The sequence below is a fragment of the Nesoenas mayeri genome (genome assembly GCF_963082525.1).
Source record: "Nesoenas mayeri genome assembly, chromosome: 2".
Lineage (NCBI taxonomy): Eukaryota > Metazoa > Chordata > Aves > Columbiformes > Columbidae > Nesoenas > Nesoenas mayeri.
Genome location: NC_137543.1, coordinates 66,357,459 through 66,380,509, shown reverse-complemented (window position 1 = coordinate 66,380,509; position 23,051 = coordinate 66,357,459). Strand labels below are relative to the sequence as shown.

At 36.9% G+C, this 23,051-nt stretch overlaps 1 protein-coding gene across 1 annotated transcript in view; it reads right to left on the bottom strand.

Moving 5' to 3' along the window:
* Positions 1-560: 560 nt before the first annotated feature.
* The window catches only part of ANKS6 (ankyrin repeat and sterile alpha motif domain containing 6), a gene marked incomplete at its 5' end in the record, with an annotated part of 34,231 nt that continues 11,740 nt past the window's right edge, over positions 561-23,051 (bottom strand). The window contains 12 exons of the mRNA XM_080339119.1: positions 561-665; positions 2,734-2,830; positions 3,770-3,886; positions 5,160-5,227; positions 7,100-7,283; positions 10,558-10,727; positions 12,176-12,341; positions 14,165-14,368; positions 15,341-15,390; positions 16,006-16,216; positions 19,351-19,499; positions 20,970-21,076. Coding sequence (XP_080195245.1) covers positions 616-665; positions 2,734-2,830; positions 3,770-3,886; positions 5,160-5,227; positions 7,100-7,283; positions 10,558-10,727; positions 12,176-12,341; positions 14,165-14,368; positions 15,341-15,390; positions 16,006-16,216; positions 19,351-19,499; positions 20,970-21,076 — 1,573 coding nt within the window. The 3' untranslated portion in view covers positions 561-615. The remainder of the gene's footprint in view (positions 666-2,733; positions 2,831-3,769; positions 3,887-5,159; positions 5,228-7,099; positions 7,284-10,557; positions 10,728-12,175; positions 12,342-14,164; positions 14,369-15,340; positions 15,391-16,005; positions 16,217-19,350; positions 19,500-20,969; positions 21,077-23,051) is intronic.

Here is a 23,051-nt window from a genome sequence, read left to right as displayed (position 1 = left end):
TATTTGTACAAATAGGTATTTCATATTTACTTTTAGTGCTGTTCTAACCTCTTAATATTGAATAGATAAAGTGTATTTTGGTTAATGAAGAACGCAGCATTACTTTTCCTTTATATTCCTTCTCATGAAACCATTACATTTTCAATTTGGACTCCTTTATGTATATCCAGTCAATAGAGGCATTTTCAAGTTTATATATTTATCCATGTAGAAGCTCTTATCATTCGTAGTAGTTGTCATGCCTTCTTCCATGCTTTTGTTGTTCTTGACCATGCCCATGCAGGCCTCCTATGGGGTCTTCATATATGGGCAAGAGTAGAATGAAAACAGGAATCTTCTTACATGGTTGTTCATTCTTCCTGCTCTTCTGACTTTGTTCTTCTCAAATTCAGACCACTGATGCCTTGACCAATTCAACACTTAGGCTGAACTATGAAAGCAATCTCCTTCTTATTTTTCGACTGTTTCCGGGATTTGAATTTTAGGCACATTACTGCAGAAAGTCCTGTACAGATATAGTTAGGACTAACTGTTCAAATTTTCATTTGTACACTTGGATCTACTCAGCCAGGTGCCAAACTTCACCATAAGAAATAAAAACTTTTTTCCCAGTAGCTACCTTTTAGGAGGAACAGCTTCTTGTGGTTTGACAGAGCAGCCAGGTGCTGTAAGACAGACAAACAAACAAACAAACAAACCTGAAAAACCACAATCAGCAAGACTCACTTAAAGAAGACAGAGTAATTCCACAACTACCAGAAATAGGCCCACATTTCCCAATATCATTGTTATATCAGACTCCAACAATCTGACTCTCTAATTCATTTTACTCATCTTAAGCCCTCTCCTGTGTGGAGAAGGTACAAAAAAATCAAAATCACATGGGAAAAGGCTACCTACTGCCACAAACCTTTCCAGAATCAATCTTTTCTCCATGTGCATGTCTCCAGCAAGTGGCTACCTGAATCCTGTATGCTTTTTATTTGCAAGTCTATATTGGTTTTGCTCCTAATTTTACTTCTCACTCTACAATCTATGTAACTCCCTCCTCTGGATAATTTCCACTTGATATTTTTGACTCTGAATCCAAAAGCAGAAAGTAGAGATACAAACGACTCCCCACTCTCTTCCACTTTATTCTGTCACATCTTTTGAAAAACCTATATGTGTATCTGCAGATACATATGTGTAAGTATGTATCAATATGCAATATACGATCATATGTAAAAAAGAAACTGGAGGACCAGAATTTCCACAAAGAATTATAGACTGAATGGCATCATATTGGTTTTTTCATCATAGGCACAGTTACTCTTCATTTAATCTGTATCTGGAGAATAATCAGTTTATTCTTTCGATACCTATATCCTCTCTCTGTTCAGTGTCCCTGTTATATGTTGGGGTGTTCTCTTTTCCTCCCACTTGTTACAAGAGAAGTGTTATGGTTAGGTGGGGGAAAGCAGCTAGATGACTATACCAAGTGACAAGGTTCATCTTTTTCTTTCAAGCATTGCAATAAACTTGATATTAAAAGGTAAACTAAGCCAACTGTCAGTTAGCTTTATCTCCAACAAATCTTCGTTGTTTTGTTTTGTTTTTTTTCATAATGAGGTTAAGAAATGCCCTAGGAGAAAATGAAATGCCCAGTTTTGCCCAACTCAGTGGTAGGACTACAGTCAGCAGCTGCTTTCACGTATCTCGTGATATTCAGCTGACTGAGATATGAACAACTGGGACTTGCTCATTATTAAGGCTTCCTAAAGCATACAATACCTGAAATATTATTTAACACAACCACTAAACAAATGAAACTATTTTGTGACTGGATGCAAGCAGCAAAATAAGCAACTGAAGAATAACAGGCACTTTAACATGGTGAATTTCTCAAGGCCATTCAATGGCTTTCATGTTCCTCCTAAAACACAGATGCAGAAATACACATATGTGTAGGTTTTGCCCCATTCCTTAACCTTGAGTAACAGACACATATCTACCTGCCTTTGGCTCAGGTGATTGGCAGGACTGAGATTTGCAACTTTTCTATCTAGAGGCGACTATAGTAAATGTATCCCTTTGTTACAGGTCAACAACACTTTTATGTACATTTTGATTATAGATAGCATATTTTAAAGGGCAGTTTCTTCATCAATGGCTATCAGCTAACACTGGTGGTTGGAATAGATGTAATCCAAAGAAACTGACTATAGACAAACAAATAAAAATACTGCCTATGCAAAATAACTAAATGCATACATACATAAATACATAATTAATATATCTAAGCCAGTATACTAAATTGTAAACCTTGAATGTATTTTATCTACTTGATCATACTGAATAAAATGGTCTCCTTTAAAGAGTATGCAAAACAAAGTTATGTATCATACAGAAATATACCTCCCATTGATGCTACATATATATATATGTACACACTATATACAGTATAATGGCTATTATAGTTTACTATACTTACATCCATTTTCTGTGTTTAGTAATGCATAACAAAAATCTTCTGTTTATTTCAGACAGTAACTGAAGTGTGTATAAAAATCTTACAGATATCTCTGCCTCTTTACCTTGAAATCTTCTCTATAGTCTCAGCAAAAGACACAGACATGCATCAGTCATTAACCCAGAATGCCATTAACAGGCTTGCGTGCCACATTCCGTCTTCCAGTCAATATTAATTAAAAGTATCCATAAATTTTTCAATTAATCTCAGGTGCTACTTACACTGGGAATGACCCGGATGTCGTGTGTTACTAACACTGCTCTCAAAGGAAGAGTGGAAGTTGTGTATCGTTTCCTGTAAAATCTGTCTCTCTCGTCCCTGTAAAAACACAACAAATTACAATGAGGTATTCTTAAATTTGTTTAAAAAATGAATTTATTAAGAGTTCATATAAAAACATGTAAATATGCCCAGATAGTTGCAGTACGCTATTAGGAATAGTAACAAATCTTTACCTTCCAGATAGGCAGAAAACCTTGTAGCAATCTTTTCCTGAAACTATCAGACAACAATGGAAATATTTCCCTCATTTTCTTCATAGCTTTACAGGATGGAACATCATCCACCTACCTCCCCTAATTTTTAGTCTCATCACGTGCTGCTCACCTCTTGATCTTAACTTAGGGTAACTGTGTTTTGTTTATCCAAGCTTCCAGTGTCAGACAATGGACCACAAAACTGAAAAAGCAGCTGAGAAGTGTCAGCATGCCTAATTAAAGAGATGCCCCAGTTCACAATACCTCTGACAAGAGCACTGCTTACTGTATGCCATTCTTAGAAAATCTGTTTACGTCAATATAAAATTAAAAGGCAATAAAAGTGTAAGGAATGGCAGAAGTGCTATTTACCTTTTCACAAAGAAATCAAAAAATGTTAGGCAAAACAAAGGAGACTTTTCCTTTTACATTATATTCTCTGGATAGACTACAGTGGCCAGAGATTCTTTTCAGCATGACTGAAATCAGTATTCCGTAACAGAAATATTGCCAATGTTTACATTACCAGTAGCTTCTGATATAATTTCCAATATTCTGTAAAAGAACTGTACAGTCACTGAACTAGGAAAGAGTTAATGAAAGAGAACAGAAAGAACCACTAAGGAACATATTTTTCACTAATCAAATATATTAAATATTTTGTCTGGAAAACATTTGTTTGGCTTTTCTAACTAACATCTGCAACTGAATTTTGAAATGTATGTTGAATTAACAACATAAGCAAATCCTGAATTAAGTTACTGAGTACTTCCAAATGTACCTTTCCTGCATTCAGTTCAGAAATAGCTGCCAAAATTTGCTGTCTTGATCCATCAGTTTTAATACCCAGCTCTTTCAGATCACCATCAGTAAGTGTAAGGAAGGCTTCCATATCCACCTGCAAATGAAAAAAGACAAGACAAATTTACCTAGGCAAAGATTCACTATTACAGGTTAACGGTGGTTTTTTTTTTAATTGTACAGACTTACTGTAAATACAGTGCACACAAAAATTTTTCATGAATGACCAGCACCAAATGGTACCCATTTTACCACTCTATCGTCAGGTTTTAAATCTGCTGTTAGTAACTCAATTAATTACGATAGTATATTTAAAATATTATCAGATTTTGATTTTTTTTTCACACAAGCTCTATCAATACAAAATACATACTTGCCATAAAAATTCCTCTATTTATGGTAGCAGCTAGTTGAATAAGTTTAAGATTTCTCTCTCTTTCTTCCGCCTTCCCACCCTCAAGTATTTTTGGAATTTCAGAATACAGTGTGTACTTTTCCAGTGTCTCCTGAGGAGAACCTATTTTTTTTTTTCACGTATGAGTTTTTATTATATCAACACATCCATAAGGCTATGATAAGAACAAACGTCTGAAACTTTTCATATTGATATAACCTTCACACACGGTGCATATTTATTTCTACAAAATACTGTCCTCCCTTTTAGGTAGGGGGAACAACCACAAGCCCAGTGTATTGTGATACAGATAAATAATCTGTGTTTCTGGTGCTGAATCCTGAACTCTGCAGCAATGTCTATTTATTGTATGTCCATTTACTACCTTCTGCCTTTGGCCAAACAAAGACACAATTACCGCTCCCATATGACACTCTCTTAAGTATTGTAATGAATTAATTTTACTTATTTTCAGCAATGTTTCCTTTCATTGCATCCTTCTGGTAAGTCGCTGTCACAAGCCTCATCTACAATGATGCTGAGGGCCCCCAATTTAATTCTCCTGTTGCTTACTCATAGCAGATAAAGAAGATAAAGCAGCCATCTCAGTAACTCACACCCTGCTGTTCTCCATCTGCAAATAAGGTTCCAGCTGTGATTCCAGGGATGATACAGTATGTCCTATAAACTGTTTAGCCACACTGGATATAGACATATATAGAAAAAGTAGTGTGTAAAAAGAGAGAGAAAAAAAATATCTGAATCACCTATTATATAAAAATTCTAGGTTCGGTGTAAAAGGCAGTAACCTGGAGAATGCCACAAATACTTGGTCCATGTTTAAAGGTCCTCTCTGCAACCAGAAATGGTTGCAGAATTTTAAATTTGAGGTTCTGCATCACAATTCTGATACAAGGTGTTTAGCACTCTACTTCTTCTAAAACAGTATAAAAGAAATCTTGTAAAAGAGATGTACCTCTTGTTCCTCAAAAATAGGCTGATATTTCTCAAGTGACAATTTTTTAAGGATGCCAGTCAGCTCATCTGTAATAATAGAAAAGAAAAAGAAAGCACAAAAAACCTCATGGATCAGGAAAGATTTTAGTGATCACATTGTTAACTGCTGAAAACACATATTAAAACATATATTCCATATAGTGCTATATGACAAAAACCAAATCACCCAATTACTCTGCATCAGAAATCAAAATACTGGATAATTGTGTTCTTACCTACATCGATACACTGTAATTCCATCTAGTCTTACCTTCCTAGGATAAAATCTTTGTTGTGTTCTTTCTTCCTCATTAAAAGGATCTTAAAAAACCAAACCACTACCAACACTCCTATTTAGCACCTCTTTTGTACTGCTCTGTCATAGTAGAGTAAAATTACCTTTCTCCAAGTTTTCAGAGTCTCCTTTTACTCTCACATGGTTTCGTCTTTCATGATTCTCTACATCACTGGTTCTCAGAATAGGGACAAGCTGCTGATGGTCCACCAAGTGGTTGCCTAAAAAGAAACCATGCACACCTCTGAATCCTGCTGCCTGCTGTTCCTTCGCACTAATACTCAATGCAAATCAATTTTCTAATTCATTTAAGTTTACATGAGAGAAAAAGTCAACACTGTGGGCCTTCTGTACTTATTCTTCTGATTTCTGCTGGGCATATGAGCATTTGTACTGTTGCTGCTGAATCAAACCACAATAAGAGAAGCCCTTCAATTAAAGGACCGCTGAACTGCAAATCTTACAAGCAAAACAAACCCGGAACTATTTAGGTTTCTGACAAACTATCCCTCTGCTACAGAGGAAACTCACTGTCTCATGGCACCAGTGGTGCAGTCACAAAGTCCAGCTTCAGCAGGTGAGACTAGAACAGCTGACAGCTTGGGGAATTCCCCTTGTTATCTGACAGTGAGTTCACTCCCTTTTATATATTTCTAAACCAACAACTCTTACACTATCAAGCCATCACTATAAAATGGTGCTAACTAAAATGTGAAAGGATTTCCTTCAGCAGTCAGTACAAAATGTTACAGCTAAGCCATGATGAGAGGACAGAAAGCGGTTCAAATATCTCCTCTTTTTGGTGTCAAGTGTCAAATGACAAGGCTAGTATAAATGAAAACAAAACAAAATCAATACGGACACTTTCAAAAAACCCCAAAATAGTACACAATGCCTTGTGGAGAAAACAGATAAAAGGTACTTCTATCTCTTATTTAAAAGATTCTGAGTCAGGTTTTTTTTTTTTCACTTTTATTTTTGAGATGTTTACAGAAGAGAACAAAGTAATCACTGTCCTGTTTCCAAATGCAGTAACATGATTTTTTAAAATAAAGTGTTGTAATTTAGACCTAAAAGTTCAACTTAAAAGGCAGCAATCTTTTTGGAGAAGTAATGACATTATTACCCTTTCTTATAACTTAAAGTTAAAAAATAAGGTCAAAATAAGGCTCCTTTGCAATTTAAAAGAATAAATGCAATATAGCTCTTAAAAATAAACTGCATGTAGGTATGACTTGCTATGAATCAAAATTCTGTGTCTGTAGTAATGTGCTTCACTGCATTTATTAAAAAAATCATTTTTAGTGGGGAGAAAGTGCATTTTCTACTCTTAGTGAATGGTGAAAAACAGAATTTAAGTGAGAAAGGGGAAGAAAGGAGGCCATGTAAGGGTGGCCTACCTACATGCTCTATGCTAGCTTGGAGATGGTGCCAATGTCCCTCCAAAGGGAAGGGAACACAGCTTTTGGGAGAGAAATAGCCAGTTACTGCAGGAATGCCAGTCTTTCTAGAAAGAAAAAAGTCCTCACTATCATGCAGATACACAGTAATCAAGTAGAGTTACAGCTTTAAACACTTTGTGCTCTTCATGAATGAATCTCCCATTATTACAGGGACCTACTCACCATCTTCTGTAATAGTTCCACTGCTGGAACCGTTGCTCTTGGCCTGTCTGTGGGAAGAGAGGGAGGACTCCGTGTTGTGAACCTTAGGAGACGGGGAGGGCGAAGGGGAAGGTGTGAGAGTTGGTGATGTGCTTTTAGACGTAGATGAAGTCCCAGACAGAGGTCTCTTGTTCGTCTCCAGTTTTTGCTGTAGTGATACAACCATTTCAGTTAAAAAAGTGTTTACCTATACATGATGCTTCAATAGCACTTAAGTTGCATATTATTTCTGCAGAGCCATTATTTCTGGTCAGAACCAGAAGCTTCTGCTTGATTCATACTGAAACAACTGGAGCAATACCAATTCATTCCAGGTGAGAGTCTGTTCCCTCAAATTCACAAAGAAAAATATATTTATTAAGGCTGTAATTCTGGAATAAGAAAATGATTTCTTATAAATGCTGAAATTACTTTGGCTCTGAAAACAGGTCTTTTTCATTCAGATATTTAAATAAATAAAGCCTCAACTAAAGCTTCTCAAAGCATACCAGATGCTAATTTAAAGTAGCACTTCATGCTGGATTAATCAGAAACATGCAGCAAGCATAAACTAAGTTTCAGGTACATTTAAACCCCTTGCTGCACTGTAATGAAAGTTTCCAGTCAACCCTTAAACTTGTTATTACTTAACATGAGTCAAACGCTTCAAATTTACTAAATATTTCGGAAATATTTAATACATTTGGAGGTATGGAAAACAGGAAAATAGATGAATTAAAATAAGGAATAAGAATATATATGTAGGTGATTTTCTCCTGCATTCCTGAATTCAGAGTTTAATTTAAAGTATCTTTTGTCAGCCAGGCTGCTACAAAAAAACGCAAGAAAAAAGCTGAGCTGGGTAACAAGGCAAAGAGGGAGAACTACAGTGGTTCCTGTCTCTCTGCAATTTGGCTTCTGTGCTATGGCATAAATAGGACTTTCCTAGTTAATGAAAGATGCAAATTAAAAAGATAAAACTGATGTGAGTGGCAACATTCTTCCATTGCTCTATCCTATGCCAGAACGTACTACCGTCCTTAGCCCTGCACTGAATTGTATAGAAGTAATGTAGCATCACATAAATGTGAGAGGTCTCTGAAGAGCATCGTGAACTCATTTCAATTTTTTTGTCCAAATCTCCCTGCACTCTGTTATTGGCCATTTGTGTTTCAGAACAGTCTTCCCTCTCTAGCACATTGTCTGCATTTTTTTAAATTACATCACCCCATAAATTGTTATTCAGTTTTTCTTCTCCTTTCTTTAAGGCTTGTACAATCCCACCCCTCACGGACAACTTCTGCAAAACCGATCAGAGGAACACAGCTCCACTTTTGGATCAGCTGTTTCCAAGTTTAGACAGCATGATGCTAATGGGAGAGCACGAGCATTTCCAACAATGGATATAAATGTTAAATTTTCAGCATTTATGCTGTTGATTAGAACAAGAAAGTAGGTGGTTTAAGCTTTTGCAGCCAGTGTGGATCCGTATGTGATTGTGCACTCCCAGACAGTGATGTCCCAAAAATCACCTGACATGTGATACATCAACATCTATGGTGAGATTCACACTGATTAGATGTTTTGTTATTGGTGGATAGACTGAAATTCATCTAGAAATCTAAGCAAAGAGCACTGAAAGAGCTGTTGCCTTTCCAACACACTGGCATGATTTTTATTTAAAAATCTTTTCAAAAGTATGATGAACTGCCCTCCTCGAAGAGGATCTGCTTGCACCCTCACTACTTCTTTATCCCCTAAAGTCTCCACTGTGACTGGGAATAGCAGTTACATTTCTCAGTGGCAGAATTGTTGTAACAATAGGCCCAAAAGTTCACAGGTACAGGTATTATCTCTCAATAGGCTAATACAACTGAAAAAAATAAGACTTTTGGGGGGACACAACCAGCTGTTCTGAAATTATTTAAAAGATAGAAACAAGCTGAGAGGAACTGCTGAGACTTTAATTAGAAATATATTGGTCAGACCACCTCTGAAAGAAGCAGTGTTGTTCAGCAGAGGAGACTTTAATAAGGGAAAAGGATAATAGAAGTGTCTCTGTCTGCAGGAAAGAAAGTGACAGATCATTTACAACCCAGGGAGCAGTTACGTGGGATAGAAAGGGAGGAAAGATTATCACGTGCCAAAGAATCAGTGTGAGTCCATAGCTTTTGGGGGTCCAGCAGAGTCAGAAACTTTAGCTCGCAATCTCATCTTTGAAAAGCAACCAGCAGTCCCTTTAGAATCAGGACTGATGGATCAAAGTTACTGTTTATGGAAACTGTTTTTGCCCTGGTAGTTCCACACCTTTCTTTCTCTGATTTTTGCTCTAATTAATTTTCAATTAAATCAATGAACAACTGTGTGACTTCATTTATCATTGATATTTACTGTTTAAACATATATACTGCTTACTGTTGCCATCTAAGACAACACAGACAGTAAATGTAGTAATTTTATACTCTGACCATTTTTGGTTTTTTGGGCAAAACTTCAAGAAGAAACTCATGAAAAGGTGCAAAGAAAGAAAAAAAAAAAAGGGCAAAATGAGCTGTTTGGAGATCACACAAGCAAAAAGTTGAGAAATTCTAACATTTTCAGAATCCCAGACATCAGAACTAAAATCTCAAATTAAATGCTTTATTTCTCTTGCTCTCTGCAATGTAATGTTTCCCTGTGTGAATAAACCCATACATTTCACAGTCGTGCATCACATTGTCTGTTACAATGCTGCTTTCTAAATTGTATCTCTACAGATTTTGAAGATTTAAAATCCTAATCCTTAAAAATGTTGTACAAAGCAGCTGTTGACTTCAAAGTATATGCACAAAAATGGGCAGGTCATGAAGGTAAAGCTATTCCAGCAAACTGACAGGTAAGTCAGTGCAGATCACACCTCCTGCACTCAGGAGCAAAACCTGACTTTAGTGATTACAACTTAATGTTCATACTGTTTAGAAGTAACAGCTTGTGGAGTAGATTGGATACATGTATATTGTGCTCAGCAGACCCTGGTACAAATGAATTCATGTTCTGCACCCAGGTTGTGCTTCTGGAGGGAAACTAGCTATAACACTTCAGAGGAAAGCCCAGGAATAACTAACATAGAACACTGAACTAAATCAGGGTCATAAAAGGAAATAAGGAGAAAGCAAAGTAACAGTGCAGATGTACCCTAAGATCAATTATTACACTTACTGTTTTTAAGATAGAGTGAAATGAGTAATAAAGCAAAATAAAGTTATTAAGTCTGATCTTTTGTAGACTTGTAATCAAAAGAAAGGTTTGTGGAGCTGAAGCATTTCCACTACTGTAACAGGTGTCCATTAATTTCAGTCTCTGCAATGTCATGCAGTTATATTTATCAACCAGCCATGACTGAGACATGACCCGCTAAAATTAGTCAATTTGCAAGTACAAAAATTTACATTTCTCCGTACCTTTACAACATGTCCGTTGCCAACGATTTGTGCACATTGCAAATCAGACAGAGTGGATGAAGGAGTTGACTGGACTGGACTGTGCTGTTGGCTGTGTTTCAGTTCAGGTAAGCCTGCTGCTTTTCTTCTTTGGGCTGCAATCTGAGATAAAACATTATCTGCACTGCCACCTAAGGAAAAAAAATAAAGACACAGTCAAGGAAACCATAATTTAAAAATATTTTCTAATCCTCAATTCACCTCTCTCCACCACTCACATTCTTTTAAAAACTGACTGGATTAAGCAAGAGAGAGAATTGTAAAGTTCAGGCCTGTTCAGCAGCTTTCAGGAAAAGGAACAAAAATCAGCTGCAGGAGAAGAGAGAATCCAGTCTTGACTATACATACACAGAGCTGAATTTCATACTCTTGGATTTAGGGTTCATGAGCTGCTTCACCATATTTACAGCTGCCAGATACAACAGTTGCAGCTTTGTTCTTAATTTAAAACTGATTTTTATTTTAAACAAAAATCAAGCAACATGAGTAAGAGACAGCTTTATGAAATGTATATTGCAATGAACAAGCAGCCACCTGATTTATGTGCTTGGCTTCGATAAAATCAACATGTTTTTTCTGAAAGAGGGGATAACCTATGAGACTTCTGTAACAGATGTGAGGCTTTTGTTCCCTTAATGTAGGTGTCTAAAGTCCAATCCTGCTCCAACAAAATTTATGTAAGTTTTTCTTATACAGCAGTAGGACCCCTCAGAAAATGTTTAATATTTTTTGCTATCATTCAAACTAATTTTTTAGCTGAACCAGATAGGACTGACTTTCTTATTAAAAATTGCCCTGGTTTTGTTAAAAACAAGACCAGTTCTCTTTTAGTGATTTTTCTTTCAGCTAAGTTCTTCTAGACGGCTTTACTTTTCTGCGTTTTAAGCCTGCATATTTTTCCTCGGATGCTGTACTTGGTGCTGATAAGAAGACCAATGGAATGCTGAAGAAGCTCATGTTTAGATTTATTGCTATGGTAGCCAAGAAAGACTGATAAGTTTTCCCATGTTCCGTTGTGAGAGGGGCATGTTTGAGGAGGGGTGGATGGAACAGGTGACTAAAACTGACCAACTGAAGTATTCCATCCCATAATCGTCATGCCCCCTATATAAGAGGGTGATGAGGGGGTCACTCTCTCTTCGACCATGGCCGGCATCTAGAGAGGACCTTGTCTGTCTGCCTGTGACCTACAGGCCTCAGGCCCTGCATCCCTGCAACCAGGTTCCAGTTTGCTGTCAAGTCCCACCCATGAGTTCTGGGGTCCTGAGCTGCACCTGCTGGAGCTGCCAGCTCCGCACACCCAGCTCTGCTGCTGGAGTGACGCCAGCTCCGCATCGAGCACTTGAGATTGGTTTTGTATATTTTGTATATATTCTCTATTTATTAGTAGCATTAGTAAAGCCCTTTAAAACCTTCCAACTTGAAGTCTAAGTTTCTCTTCCTTTCCCCTTATCTTTCCTATCATCTTTCCGATCTAAAGGAAAAGGGGTGGCAGGAAGTGAGGGGGTAACAGGGAGTGTCTACCACGGTTTATTGTCTCCTTGCCTTAAACCTTGACAAAAATAAAGCAGCATGGTACCTGATCTGTTATGCAGTTCTCCTCCATGTCTGTTAATTCCCGCAATGTTATTGGATCCACCAGAAGAATGAGGAGAATGGTTGAAGTTGTTAGAATTCGAAGGAGATGCAGGTCTTCTTGCAAATGTTGGTAATTTGACTGGTCTAGTACCTTTGCTAACAGATGTCTGGAAAACAAAAAGAAAAATAATGTTCATATTTCTTGTTTGAGCAAAACAAAGCCAGAGCTTCAACTGCTATTTTATTTATCATAAGTTCTGAAATTTTCACTGAAGAACAAAAGGGATATCAGAAATAATCTTATTTTACATATACAAATATATTGAATATATATTTTTATAAATACACTTAATATATATATATTCAAAAAAATAAATGACACCATAATCAAGGTGTTAATTCTCCTTAACATTTGACCAACACAAAACGAGGATACACAGTGCACCAGAGATATAATACACACAATATTATGAGCAGTTGGAGGGGGGAAAAAAAAAAAGAAGACAAAAAAACCCAAACTTGTCACATGTGAAACTTCTTTCCTGCAGAATCCTGGTTTTGTCTCTCCCACATAAAATAGGTACCACCTACTTCTCATCCATCCTATCCCTGTTTCTTACTAAGCTGCAATAAGTGACATCAACTTTCCTTCAGTTGCATTTTCATATCCTCTTCAATCTAAACATCTACCTGCACCATTCTATTGACTATTAACTGAGGCACTAATGGCCTAGCTATACGCTAGCCAAATCCTTAGCTACACCCACATCCTCCTTCAATTATTTTGCTTTTACACCACTGGCCACTGCCAACCATCTGACATACAACTCTTGCAGCTCAGCTTTTCCATGTTTCTTATCTTGTTGCTCAAATCACTTCTTTCAACTCTGACTTACTAGATTACTTTCTTTCTCCCCATTCCCTTAGCAAAACCCTTCTTTCCCCACAGAAGGATTGATAGCTAGTCCTCCCCTACTTCCTCTGTCCCTCACTTCACACATGGGTGTCAATTATCCATCTACATCATTAGAAACACCTTTTTTTAGGATGATGAACATCTGCCTTCCCATGATCTATTACTTCCCTTTTAATACTCCACCTTATTCCACCTAAATCACTTCTACCATTATTTAGCTAACTTTCACTTCAAAAAGGAAGCCAAAAAAATTCCTCCTAATTGTCATAATTGTTCCATTTCTAGAACTGACCAAAAGTACAGTTCTGGACTAGTGAAATAAACTCTTCTCTATACGTGGTGACTGCAGCCTGAAGTCAAGGGAGTAAGCACTTCTTTCTCTTTCTTCTCCTACTGACTAGGGAAGCAATGGTTATCATGCTTCTTCTGATTCCTGTCTCAATACAAATAAGCTACTTTCCTTTTGTTTTTGCTTTTTCACTAAAAACACTGTAGAATCAGGTGAACTCGTTCTATTAAAAAAAAATATAACTTATTCAGACTTTTTCTTGCACCTTAAGTCTGTACGCCTTCAAGCTCACCTGATTACTAATTGCTACAATTTTACCTATAACTAATATTCCAGAATGTTATGCCTGTATATTTATGTCTCACTGATATTTCTTCCCTCCCCACTCAGTCCTAAAAACTGAGAAACTTTGGTTCTTTTCTTCTGCCCCTAGTCTTCTTCCAAATTAGAGCAGTGTCTGCCACACTTCAATGATGGTACCCACTTTAGCAACTAAAATATGTAGGTGGAACCAGCAGCCACTTAACCAGTTTGCAGCAGATTTGTTAGGGCTTGACTTTATTCTGGTTAACAGTGAACAAGTGATTTCATTTAATACAAAAGTTTTGTTCCATTTATGTTCCTTCAATAGAGATGTGTATCGTTCTTAAACAGCAGAGCTTAAAATTACAAGACATTACCGAAACAGTGTGTTTAAAGCCATTTCTAATCAGAAACACAGTGTGGCTCACCAGTCAGCATGGCCTGCACATAACACTATTTTCGCACAAATTTTGTTTGCTTACTACATCAGAGTTTCCACTGCTGTTAAAATCGTGCTTGATCGCTCTCTGTGGCCAGGCTGTTCTCATCTGTTCGGCTTTTCCATCTTTGTTGAGTCGCGTTCGGTCAGAATTCCAGAGCTCGAAACTTGAGGGTGGTAAGAAAGGGGGTATCACCGCTTTCAGTTTATCACTGGGCAGCCTGGTGAATGGAGCACTGCTTCTCAACTGAGAGAGGGAAACAAAGAAAGGGAAAAAGAGAAGAGCCTTTTTTTAAGAAAGATTACTGGGAGCTGATGATACAGTTTCAAAATTGTAAGTCAAATAAAAAGATGGGATTGAGACAGAAAACTGGTATTTGTGAGGATGTACGACACTTAATAACAGAGAGAATCTCATGGACATTCTGGCATCCGTCTGTACACTCATTCATTTAATACAACGAGTATAGTTCATTAAGTAGCAGAAACTATTCCTTAATTGGGCTGAATCTTACTTCAAATTGGTTTTAACACAACTGCTAACAATTAATTTTCAAAGAAATGACAAGGTTATCTTCTCCGTACTCCCAGACAGGACACCTGGAAACAGTGAACAACTGCCTGTTCCTGCTGCATGTGTTCTCCAGAAAGAGAAAAAAAATCAACATAACTGATTTGGCTCCCTGGAGTTCTGTCACTCAGTCCAATTAAAAGTTACTCTATCTTCTTAAAAAAGAACATAAAGGATAACCAGCCAAATTTAATGATGTCTCCAGGGTGTAAGCTGTAGGGAATTTAAAGCTACAACATAACAAAAGAAATAAAATAATACAAATAAACATCCCAAACTAAATATTTAATGGTTGCTGTTTGCTTCTACTAGCAAATGCTCCAGCCATGTCTTCCCCACAGCATACAGCTTGTCAGCCACTAATCAACTGTTCCATCTATTTTACTAATCCATTGCTCACCATCCAAAGGTACAGATAACTCTTGAAAATAGTTAGTATTTGTGAACAGCTTCCATACCATAGTACTTGCAATACTTCCTAGTATAAAAACTATTGATGTATCACAGCCTGTCTGTTCCTGTCTAGTGACTATCAAGAAATTATAGGTCTCTTTCTAATGGTGACTTAGATAGAAGGTAAAAAAACAAAATTATGGGAGCTGCATGACTTTCTGAATTGTGCTGAACACATCAAAAACACTGACATACCATAGTTGTCAATAATTCATCATCCTTTCCTCCTTTTGCAGTGTTTACACCTGAAAAATACATAAATTACGTTTTTTTGTTTACACTCTCCTACTGTTGTTCTCAAGTATAGCTTATTGTTTTCAAATATTCAACATCAGGAAGCATACAGAACCAAGATTTCCAGTAACACTGTCATGTACCTAAATTATAGTTAAGCCAATAGTCCTATCACATCACAAACTGCAGGGGCTTTGCATGGAGAGCTGTACAATTTCAGCAGATGTGCTTTATGATTTGGGCTTTTCCAATGGAGCACTTAGAAACACTCATAATTATTTATTTAAGCAAATCTGTTTTCATTATATAAATGAGTTTATCACAGATACTAACAACTTTTGAGTGGCTCCTCTCTACTGTCCAATGTAATAGTGCTTGCTACAGAACAATAAGATTGTTATATTAGTATTTTTTTGCTTAAACGATGCTGCGCTCACCATTCAGCATGATCAAGTCAGAAGTACAAACATGTCTCTTGCTACATACTACAAAGTATGTAGATGAAATAAATTACGCATCTTTTCAGTTACGTTAAGCTAAATAAAAACTAAATCAACAAATTAGGAATAGTATTATCTTGACTATCCCACGAGAAGTCACTTCCCATACGACATTTCTGGCTTTACCACTAGCTTTGCTATTTGTGATCCGAGCTGTAGCAGCATCGAGGTTTCCAGAGGTGTCCATATCACTCTGTGAAACTGCTTTTATGGTGGAACTTAAGGATGGCTCAGGCTCATCAGGAAAAGGCACGAACTGATTGGGAGGAAATCCATGGCGCAATGTCTGAGTCAGCTTCAACTTGCGGAATCGATTGGACATCCTGCTCCACCAGGACTAGATTGATAAGAAGACATAACAATTTAGTTCCAACTAAAAGAAAAAAAGAGGGAAAGAAATGTACAATTAAGTAAACCTTATAGCGGTGATAAATCTGTCAAGTAGTTTTTGAGATAAACTATAAAAAACAATAAAGTGGTTTGCAATTATCAATAGAATGCTTCATCGTACTTTGCACGCATATGATTAATCTCTTTCCTTATTTTTCATCTGGCAAATGCCTTACGGTATTTTTCCACACTACCTGGAAAGACCAGGTAGATAAAAGTATTTGGGCAATTTGAAAAGTAAATTTTTACAGCTATATGGAAAATATATAATCTTCCCGTTAACTTCTGATTTCACAGTCCATTCTGACACTCTCTGGCATCAATAAACCAGCATGTGTTTTCTGCTTTTAAGAGGTGTGCATAGATGTTTAACTGATCTGCATGACAGCCTCTCCTTAAGATTTTCAAAATCAGTTTCAAACTAGAAGAGTTTTGATAATATTCTTGTCAAACTAAAGATCCACAATCAACATAGTGCTGCTATATAGATAACTTAAACCCTGCTAGACTGGAAAGACTAGAAACTGAAAAAGAGCAAAGCAAAAAAAAAAATCAGTTGTGAAAACAACACAAACCATAGCACTTCTACTCCACCTATGACTTTCATCCATACAGGTGACACATTTGTGGAGACTGTTATACAAGAGGACCACCTTTGCTCAAAATAAAATGTACCCAAGTATTTACAGACTCATGCATTTTTACAGGCAGACAGTGCAAGATGCTTCTAGTATTTAGCAGGCTACTGCTCTAGACTATAAAAGACCTATAGGCTACATTGAGAAGACCTATACAATCTGTATTAATGATTATGTGGCTTGTAGGTAAGTGAGTCAGATTATAAATATCTTCTGATTATTTCTTAGTAAAGCTTCTTCTTCCTTTCTGGAACACTCTAAAAAAATAATAAAGTAATGTAAAAGTGATGATACTTCACGACAGCAGCTTTATGTGATAACCAATTCAGATAACACACTTTCCTAGTCTAATTTTTATTCTTAGCCATTCCTCCTCACCATACATAATCCTCCCTTCTTTTCATCTAACATTTTTCAACTGCTTACTGATATATGTCGACTCAACTGTCATACAGTAGGACTAAGTAATATAAACTGTAAACTTATTCCCTGTAAATCAATCCTTCTAACAGATGATCACTAATGAGATTTTAAATCTGCACAAAGCATTAGTAATGGATAGAGTTCTCAGACCTTTGTATCTCTTTGGAGTCATAACTAATAAAGATTTACATTACTATCAGCAACAAAGACCTGACAGAAAAAGGCAAGAGAGACTAATAGTTCTGAGAAAGCAATGAAAACCACACAGTTCAGTATTTATCCACCTTCCAAAACAAACTGAAAGGGCAAAAAAATCCATCTAGCTTTAATACAGAGCACAATGAGTACACAAAAGAGACTGCTTGAACAATGTGGTTGGTTTATTTCAAGAGTAAGATACATTCAGCGAACAAAAGGATAACTTCTAAGTACCTGTCATTTCTGCTACCCTTCTTTATGGCGCTTCTGCTTCCTTAACATACGCCCGCGCCACAAACTAAGCCAACATGGAGTAAGTACAGCCACTCTGCTACCATATAAAAACTACTGCTCTTGGACAAGAATGGCGTGATAGTGCAGAGGTTCATCTTGACCTCTGGTATTCAAAGTGATGGTGGTCTGAGCTCTGGAGTTTCCAATCTGCTGCTGCTGCAGGGTTGTGGCCTCTCCATATACCTTACCACATCACACATGTATGGAAGCTGGAATAAAAGGCTTTAAGCCGCACTGAAGCAGCCAAGGAACAAAAACGCATTTGTGGTTAAAAATAGTGCCTGTCAAAAGGCTGAAACCTAGTGAGGGGAGAAAACAATAGTATCAAAGACCAGAAAAATGGTGTTGCCACTTGAGAAATACTTTAGACAGAAGTAACAATGTTAGGAACGAAAGAGTAAGGGGAAGAACTGGAAATCTCTGCCCTCAAACAACTTTAATCTAAAAAAGAAACTGAATGTGATATTTCACACTGCTCCAATACTGACCTTGAGAGAATAACTTGCTGAAGAAGCACAGGAAGGAAGGAGAGGAAATAGAATTTTTGTATATAGAAGAAGCAGAACTTTGTTTTCAAGTCATGCTTATCCACTACATAATCTGTAGGTAAAGGAACAAGGGCCTGTATTATGCATAAATTACAAATAAAAGAAACACACAACAAAAGAAAAGGTCTACCAGTTAATAACAAAAGTGATAAAACAGGAGACAGAAAAGGGTTTGAGTTTTTTTGAACTTCAAAAGCCATCTACTTGTGATCAGATATTTTAGTGTGGATACCATTAACAGGAGGAAGGTAGAAATACGTGTGCATTTGCTTAACAGACTAAAAATATTCAAATAAGCTAACACAAATTAAAACCAGACAAGGCTGATTAAAATTACCCTAGAGTCATCATAGACAACACGACCTCTGAACAAATACTAATTATCTTCAAGATAAGTTAAGAGGATGGAAGAAGTTAAAGAAATGAGGCAAAAGGCAAATATGTAATCGCCCTTGCCTTAAAGATGAAAATCTGAAAATTTACTGCCCAAAAAGCTTAACTTGAAAGGACATAATTGAAAAAACAAATCCCCATAACACATCCACTTTGATTTCAAAGAACAAAAAAAATATTAGCTGTGGGTACGAGAAGTCTACTAAAACTGGAGTACATTTTAAAGGCAGATTTAAAATTAAGATCATCATAACAGAAATCCAGTTCCAAACTTACGAACGTTGTATCTTCCACTACTTAGCTATGAGATCTACCTCTAGCCACTGAAATGATTTGATAAGAACTCTTCCTTTAAAAGTCCTCCCTTTGCTTTGCCATCTGACAAAAAGAAAGCTGAACCTATGCTTCATTTCATAAAACCAGGCAGTATTGTCAACAAGGAATTCAGAACCACTTCCCCTGGTCAGTCTCACCCCCGAAAAAAAAATTACATGTTAGATCCAAAGTACTTCTTAGCAATTACTTTCTCTGCATCATACACTATAGGAAACAACACACTGGTTATTATTTAGAGGAAATATATTTACCTTTAGACCTCCTTTGTCATCTGGCAACACTGGGACATTTAAGGATTGCCTACTTCTGGAACAAGGCAAAGACGATCTGTTGTTCAGTTTATTCTTGTCTTTGCCTACTTGCATACATGCTGATGCCAGTAATCGTACAAGCTCTGTGTCTAAAAGAAAACAAATTAAGACACCATTTAATTTGTTTTGCTTTCCGAAATTATGACTCATACACTGACACTTGCCCTATATACTCCATATAAATAGTAGTTGATCTACCTCTCAAACATAAAGCAGACGAACCCCTAAAACCTTATTTCTCGGCCTATGTTTCCCATACCTTCTCCCCACAGAGTGGGCTTCAGTCTTACCATCACTCTAAAGGTATTTATCAATATACATAAGCATGATATTCAGTCAGAATCAGTCATGTGTGACCAAGTGAACTGTCTCCTCACGCACTTTGTAGAAGTTAAGAAAGATATTGTGATGCTCCCTTTTCTCACCTGACACAGAAGAGAGTAGAGAAAAATGAATATTCTTTCTTCAAGCGTAGTTTGCAGAAAAGAAGCTTGAAATTAAATCCCAAAGAGAAAGGAGATGGTCAGCCTGGACAACGAAGGGACTGAAAAGAAATGGTAAGAAAAAAGTCGACAAAAAAAGGTAAGAAAAAAAGAAAGGACGAGGAAGAAAAAAAGAAGGAGCATGAGGTGAGGACAGGGAAGCAAAAAATATTCTGTAAGTCTGTATTTTATACAGAAGTCAGGAAAGGCTTTCAGAAGGGCAGACAGAACTAACCTATATATACATACATATATATATATATATAGACAGGTAACAAGACAAACTACTCTATCGTATAAGTTAGTTGTAAGATAAAATAATTCACTGTATTTATATTCTAAAATTTCATACTATTGGTGATCTACTTTTGACAAAGAAAAGGTATCCACCAGTGAACAAAAGCACCATAGGAGTAAATACAGAGAAAACAAACATTAATTCCATCAGCAGTAGTGTTTCTTGCCTTCAGATAAAACCAGTCAGGTACCAGGCAAGGTTAAAAATAACAAATTACGTAAGTTAAACAAGCTACAACAAAAACTAAATTTGTTTCATTGAAGTCTCCCCAAAACATGCTGTATTTTTCTAATGCACTCCCATAAAAACAACCTGAACCCTGAAGTGTGATTTATTTTCAGCCTTCACAGACCTAGTGAGAAGTTCAGCCAGGACTTCACTAGTTTTGTTCTGACTGCAGTCTCTTTGTCCTGTCCCTTTACTGCTTGCTGTTTACTGAGTGGAAATTTCTAGCTCCAGTCGATAGCTCTGTGCTAATGACACACAGAATACCTGGGCCACCACAGTCAACAAATGCCACTGAACTGGCTCTGGTAACACAAACAACACATTTAGGAGCATTTTTAAAAATAAAAGTAAGAGGAATGCACAAAATCTATTATCCCATAAAAAAACTATTAAGCAAGTAACTCAAATCTCACCATTCTCAGACAGTGTCCTTTCTTGGTCCAGTCCAGCCTGGACCTGAGAGGATACTTTCTTGCAATTTTAATGCATTTTTTAGAATGGAAGGAATGTTTATGTTCTACATTTTCTCAGTGCTCTTTGAAATAACATACCTGGATCATTGAGCAGCATTATCAAGTCAAAAGCTGTGTATCCATTTTTTGCACGAAGATTGACATCAGCTTCTTGATTTAACAAATACTTCACAACATCTTTGTTTCTTTAAGGGAAGAAAAAAAGGCATCACTCATGTCAAAAAGCAAAACATCAAACAAGAAAGAAAACCCTAATAATCCATTTTCATCCTTTTATACCATTGCTCCTCAACTAGAGATCAGAATTTTACCTTTTCTATAGCTAACCATGTCTAAAAGTTATTGACAAGCTATTCAGAAGCTCCCATGATTCCATTGTCAGTCACTGTTTACTTACTATGAATTACACTAATCAACACGCAGAGAGTCAGCCTAAAAAAACTGATTTGAACAGTCAGTTTCTTTAAGCTGACCCTTTGGAATGGATTCTGGAATTTGTTGCCAAACACCTTCCCAATGAAAGGCTATTCATGCCTAGGGCAAAAAAGCAGATGGAAACACAAAGGTCAGTCCAGTAGTCATCATACACCATCACTAATATTTCAACTCAACTTCATATTCAGAACAGGTAAGAAACTGCTCATAGAAAAGCCAAATTGGCTGAAGATAATTTATAAACATCAAACAGTACTTCACTTCATTAGAAACATAAATTACATAATTGAGAAAGCACATTATCCGTTCCTTGAAGTGTTTAAAATGCAAAAACAATCAGCATTAAATAATAACCAACACAAACATCTTCCAACAAAAGCTCATAAAAGCTAGTTGCATAAAAGGAACTCACCATCCCATTCCCATTAGTCCCTCTCCCCTCTCACACACCTGAATAAATAAGCAGGACTGGCCCCAGGAGTTAAAAACAAGGCTGTAATTCAGCTTATGAAATAAATGAATGGACAACAAAGCTAGGGAAAATATGTTTAATACAGAACTCCTCTTGAGCAGAGACTGACCTTGCATAAAAACAAACTCTGACATCCATGAGCAACATGAGCAAAAATGTTAAGTAGCAACAGGTGACTGCAAACTCTAATAACAAGGCTGACAAACAGATCTCAACCTCTCCATTTCAGAGCATTACTGCTTATCATACAGATGAAGCTTTCACTTCTGAACTCACTCCAGATAAAGTCAACCTAAAATGGAGGAGGAATGTTTCTTTCTTCAAATAAAAATTCTGCTTATTGCCACCACAGCTCCTCTGCATACTTCCCGTTACTATTCTTCTCTTCCTTAAAACTGCGTCATCCCCCCATCATGCTTGCCAGGTCCTGCACCTTCAGGGCACAGGGAGACAACAATTCTTTAGTGCCCCTGGCTCACATAGACCTTGCCTGCTTCCTCCTTCAAATCAGAGACCCTCCATATCACTGTTGCTCCTGAGAAAGGGTAAGTTGAGGCTCTGCAGAGGCTAGATTTCCAGTTGTTATGAAAACTCACAATTGGCTTGTTGCAACCAAGGAGAAAAGATAGCATGCAAAGTAGAAAACTGGAGCATCTCAAATGTGGTTTTACACAGGGTTCTTGTACCCTTCAAGCATTTAGGTACAACACAATTTGACTTATCACTAACAGCCACACTACCAATGATGAATCATAATAAAACTTTTTTGCAAAACAACTCTATTTCTGCGAGATTCTTGCTGCTTGTTGATTGATCCAGATGTCCCAGGAGTTAGTCCTGCTACCACTATTTATCTATGATGCCAGACAATACTGGGAGGATTTCAAAGACATGTTAGAGGGCCTATGACACTGGCATTATCTTGGCTGTCCAGAGGTATCTTTATCCTTCATGGACAGGTTTAAGCTTCTAAGAAGACAAGTCTTTTTTTTCAGGACTGGGATGTCCCTTCTGGTCTTTCCACTGAGCTAGTGTCCTTTAGTTTGTTTTACTTAAGCATGAACAATACCAAAGGCCCCAGTAAAACTCTTCTACCTCGAACCTTAAGTGTCCTAATAAATGTATTCCAATTGCTATTACAGAGAAAACTATTAACAAAGTTAATATGCTTTCATACTATAAAGACTGATTGATATAATAGGGAAAGGAATTTTTTTAACATAGTCCTCCAGGAAACTGAAAGTGCTGTATCT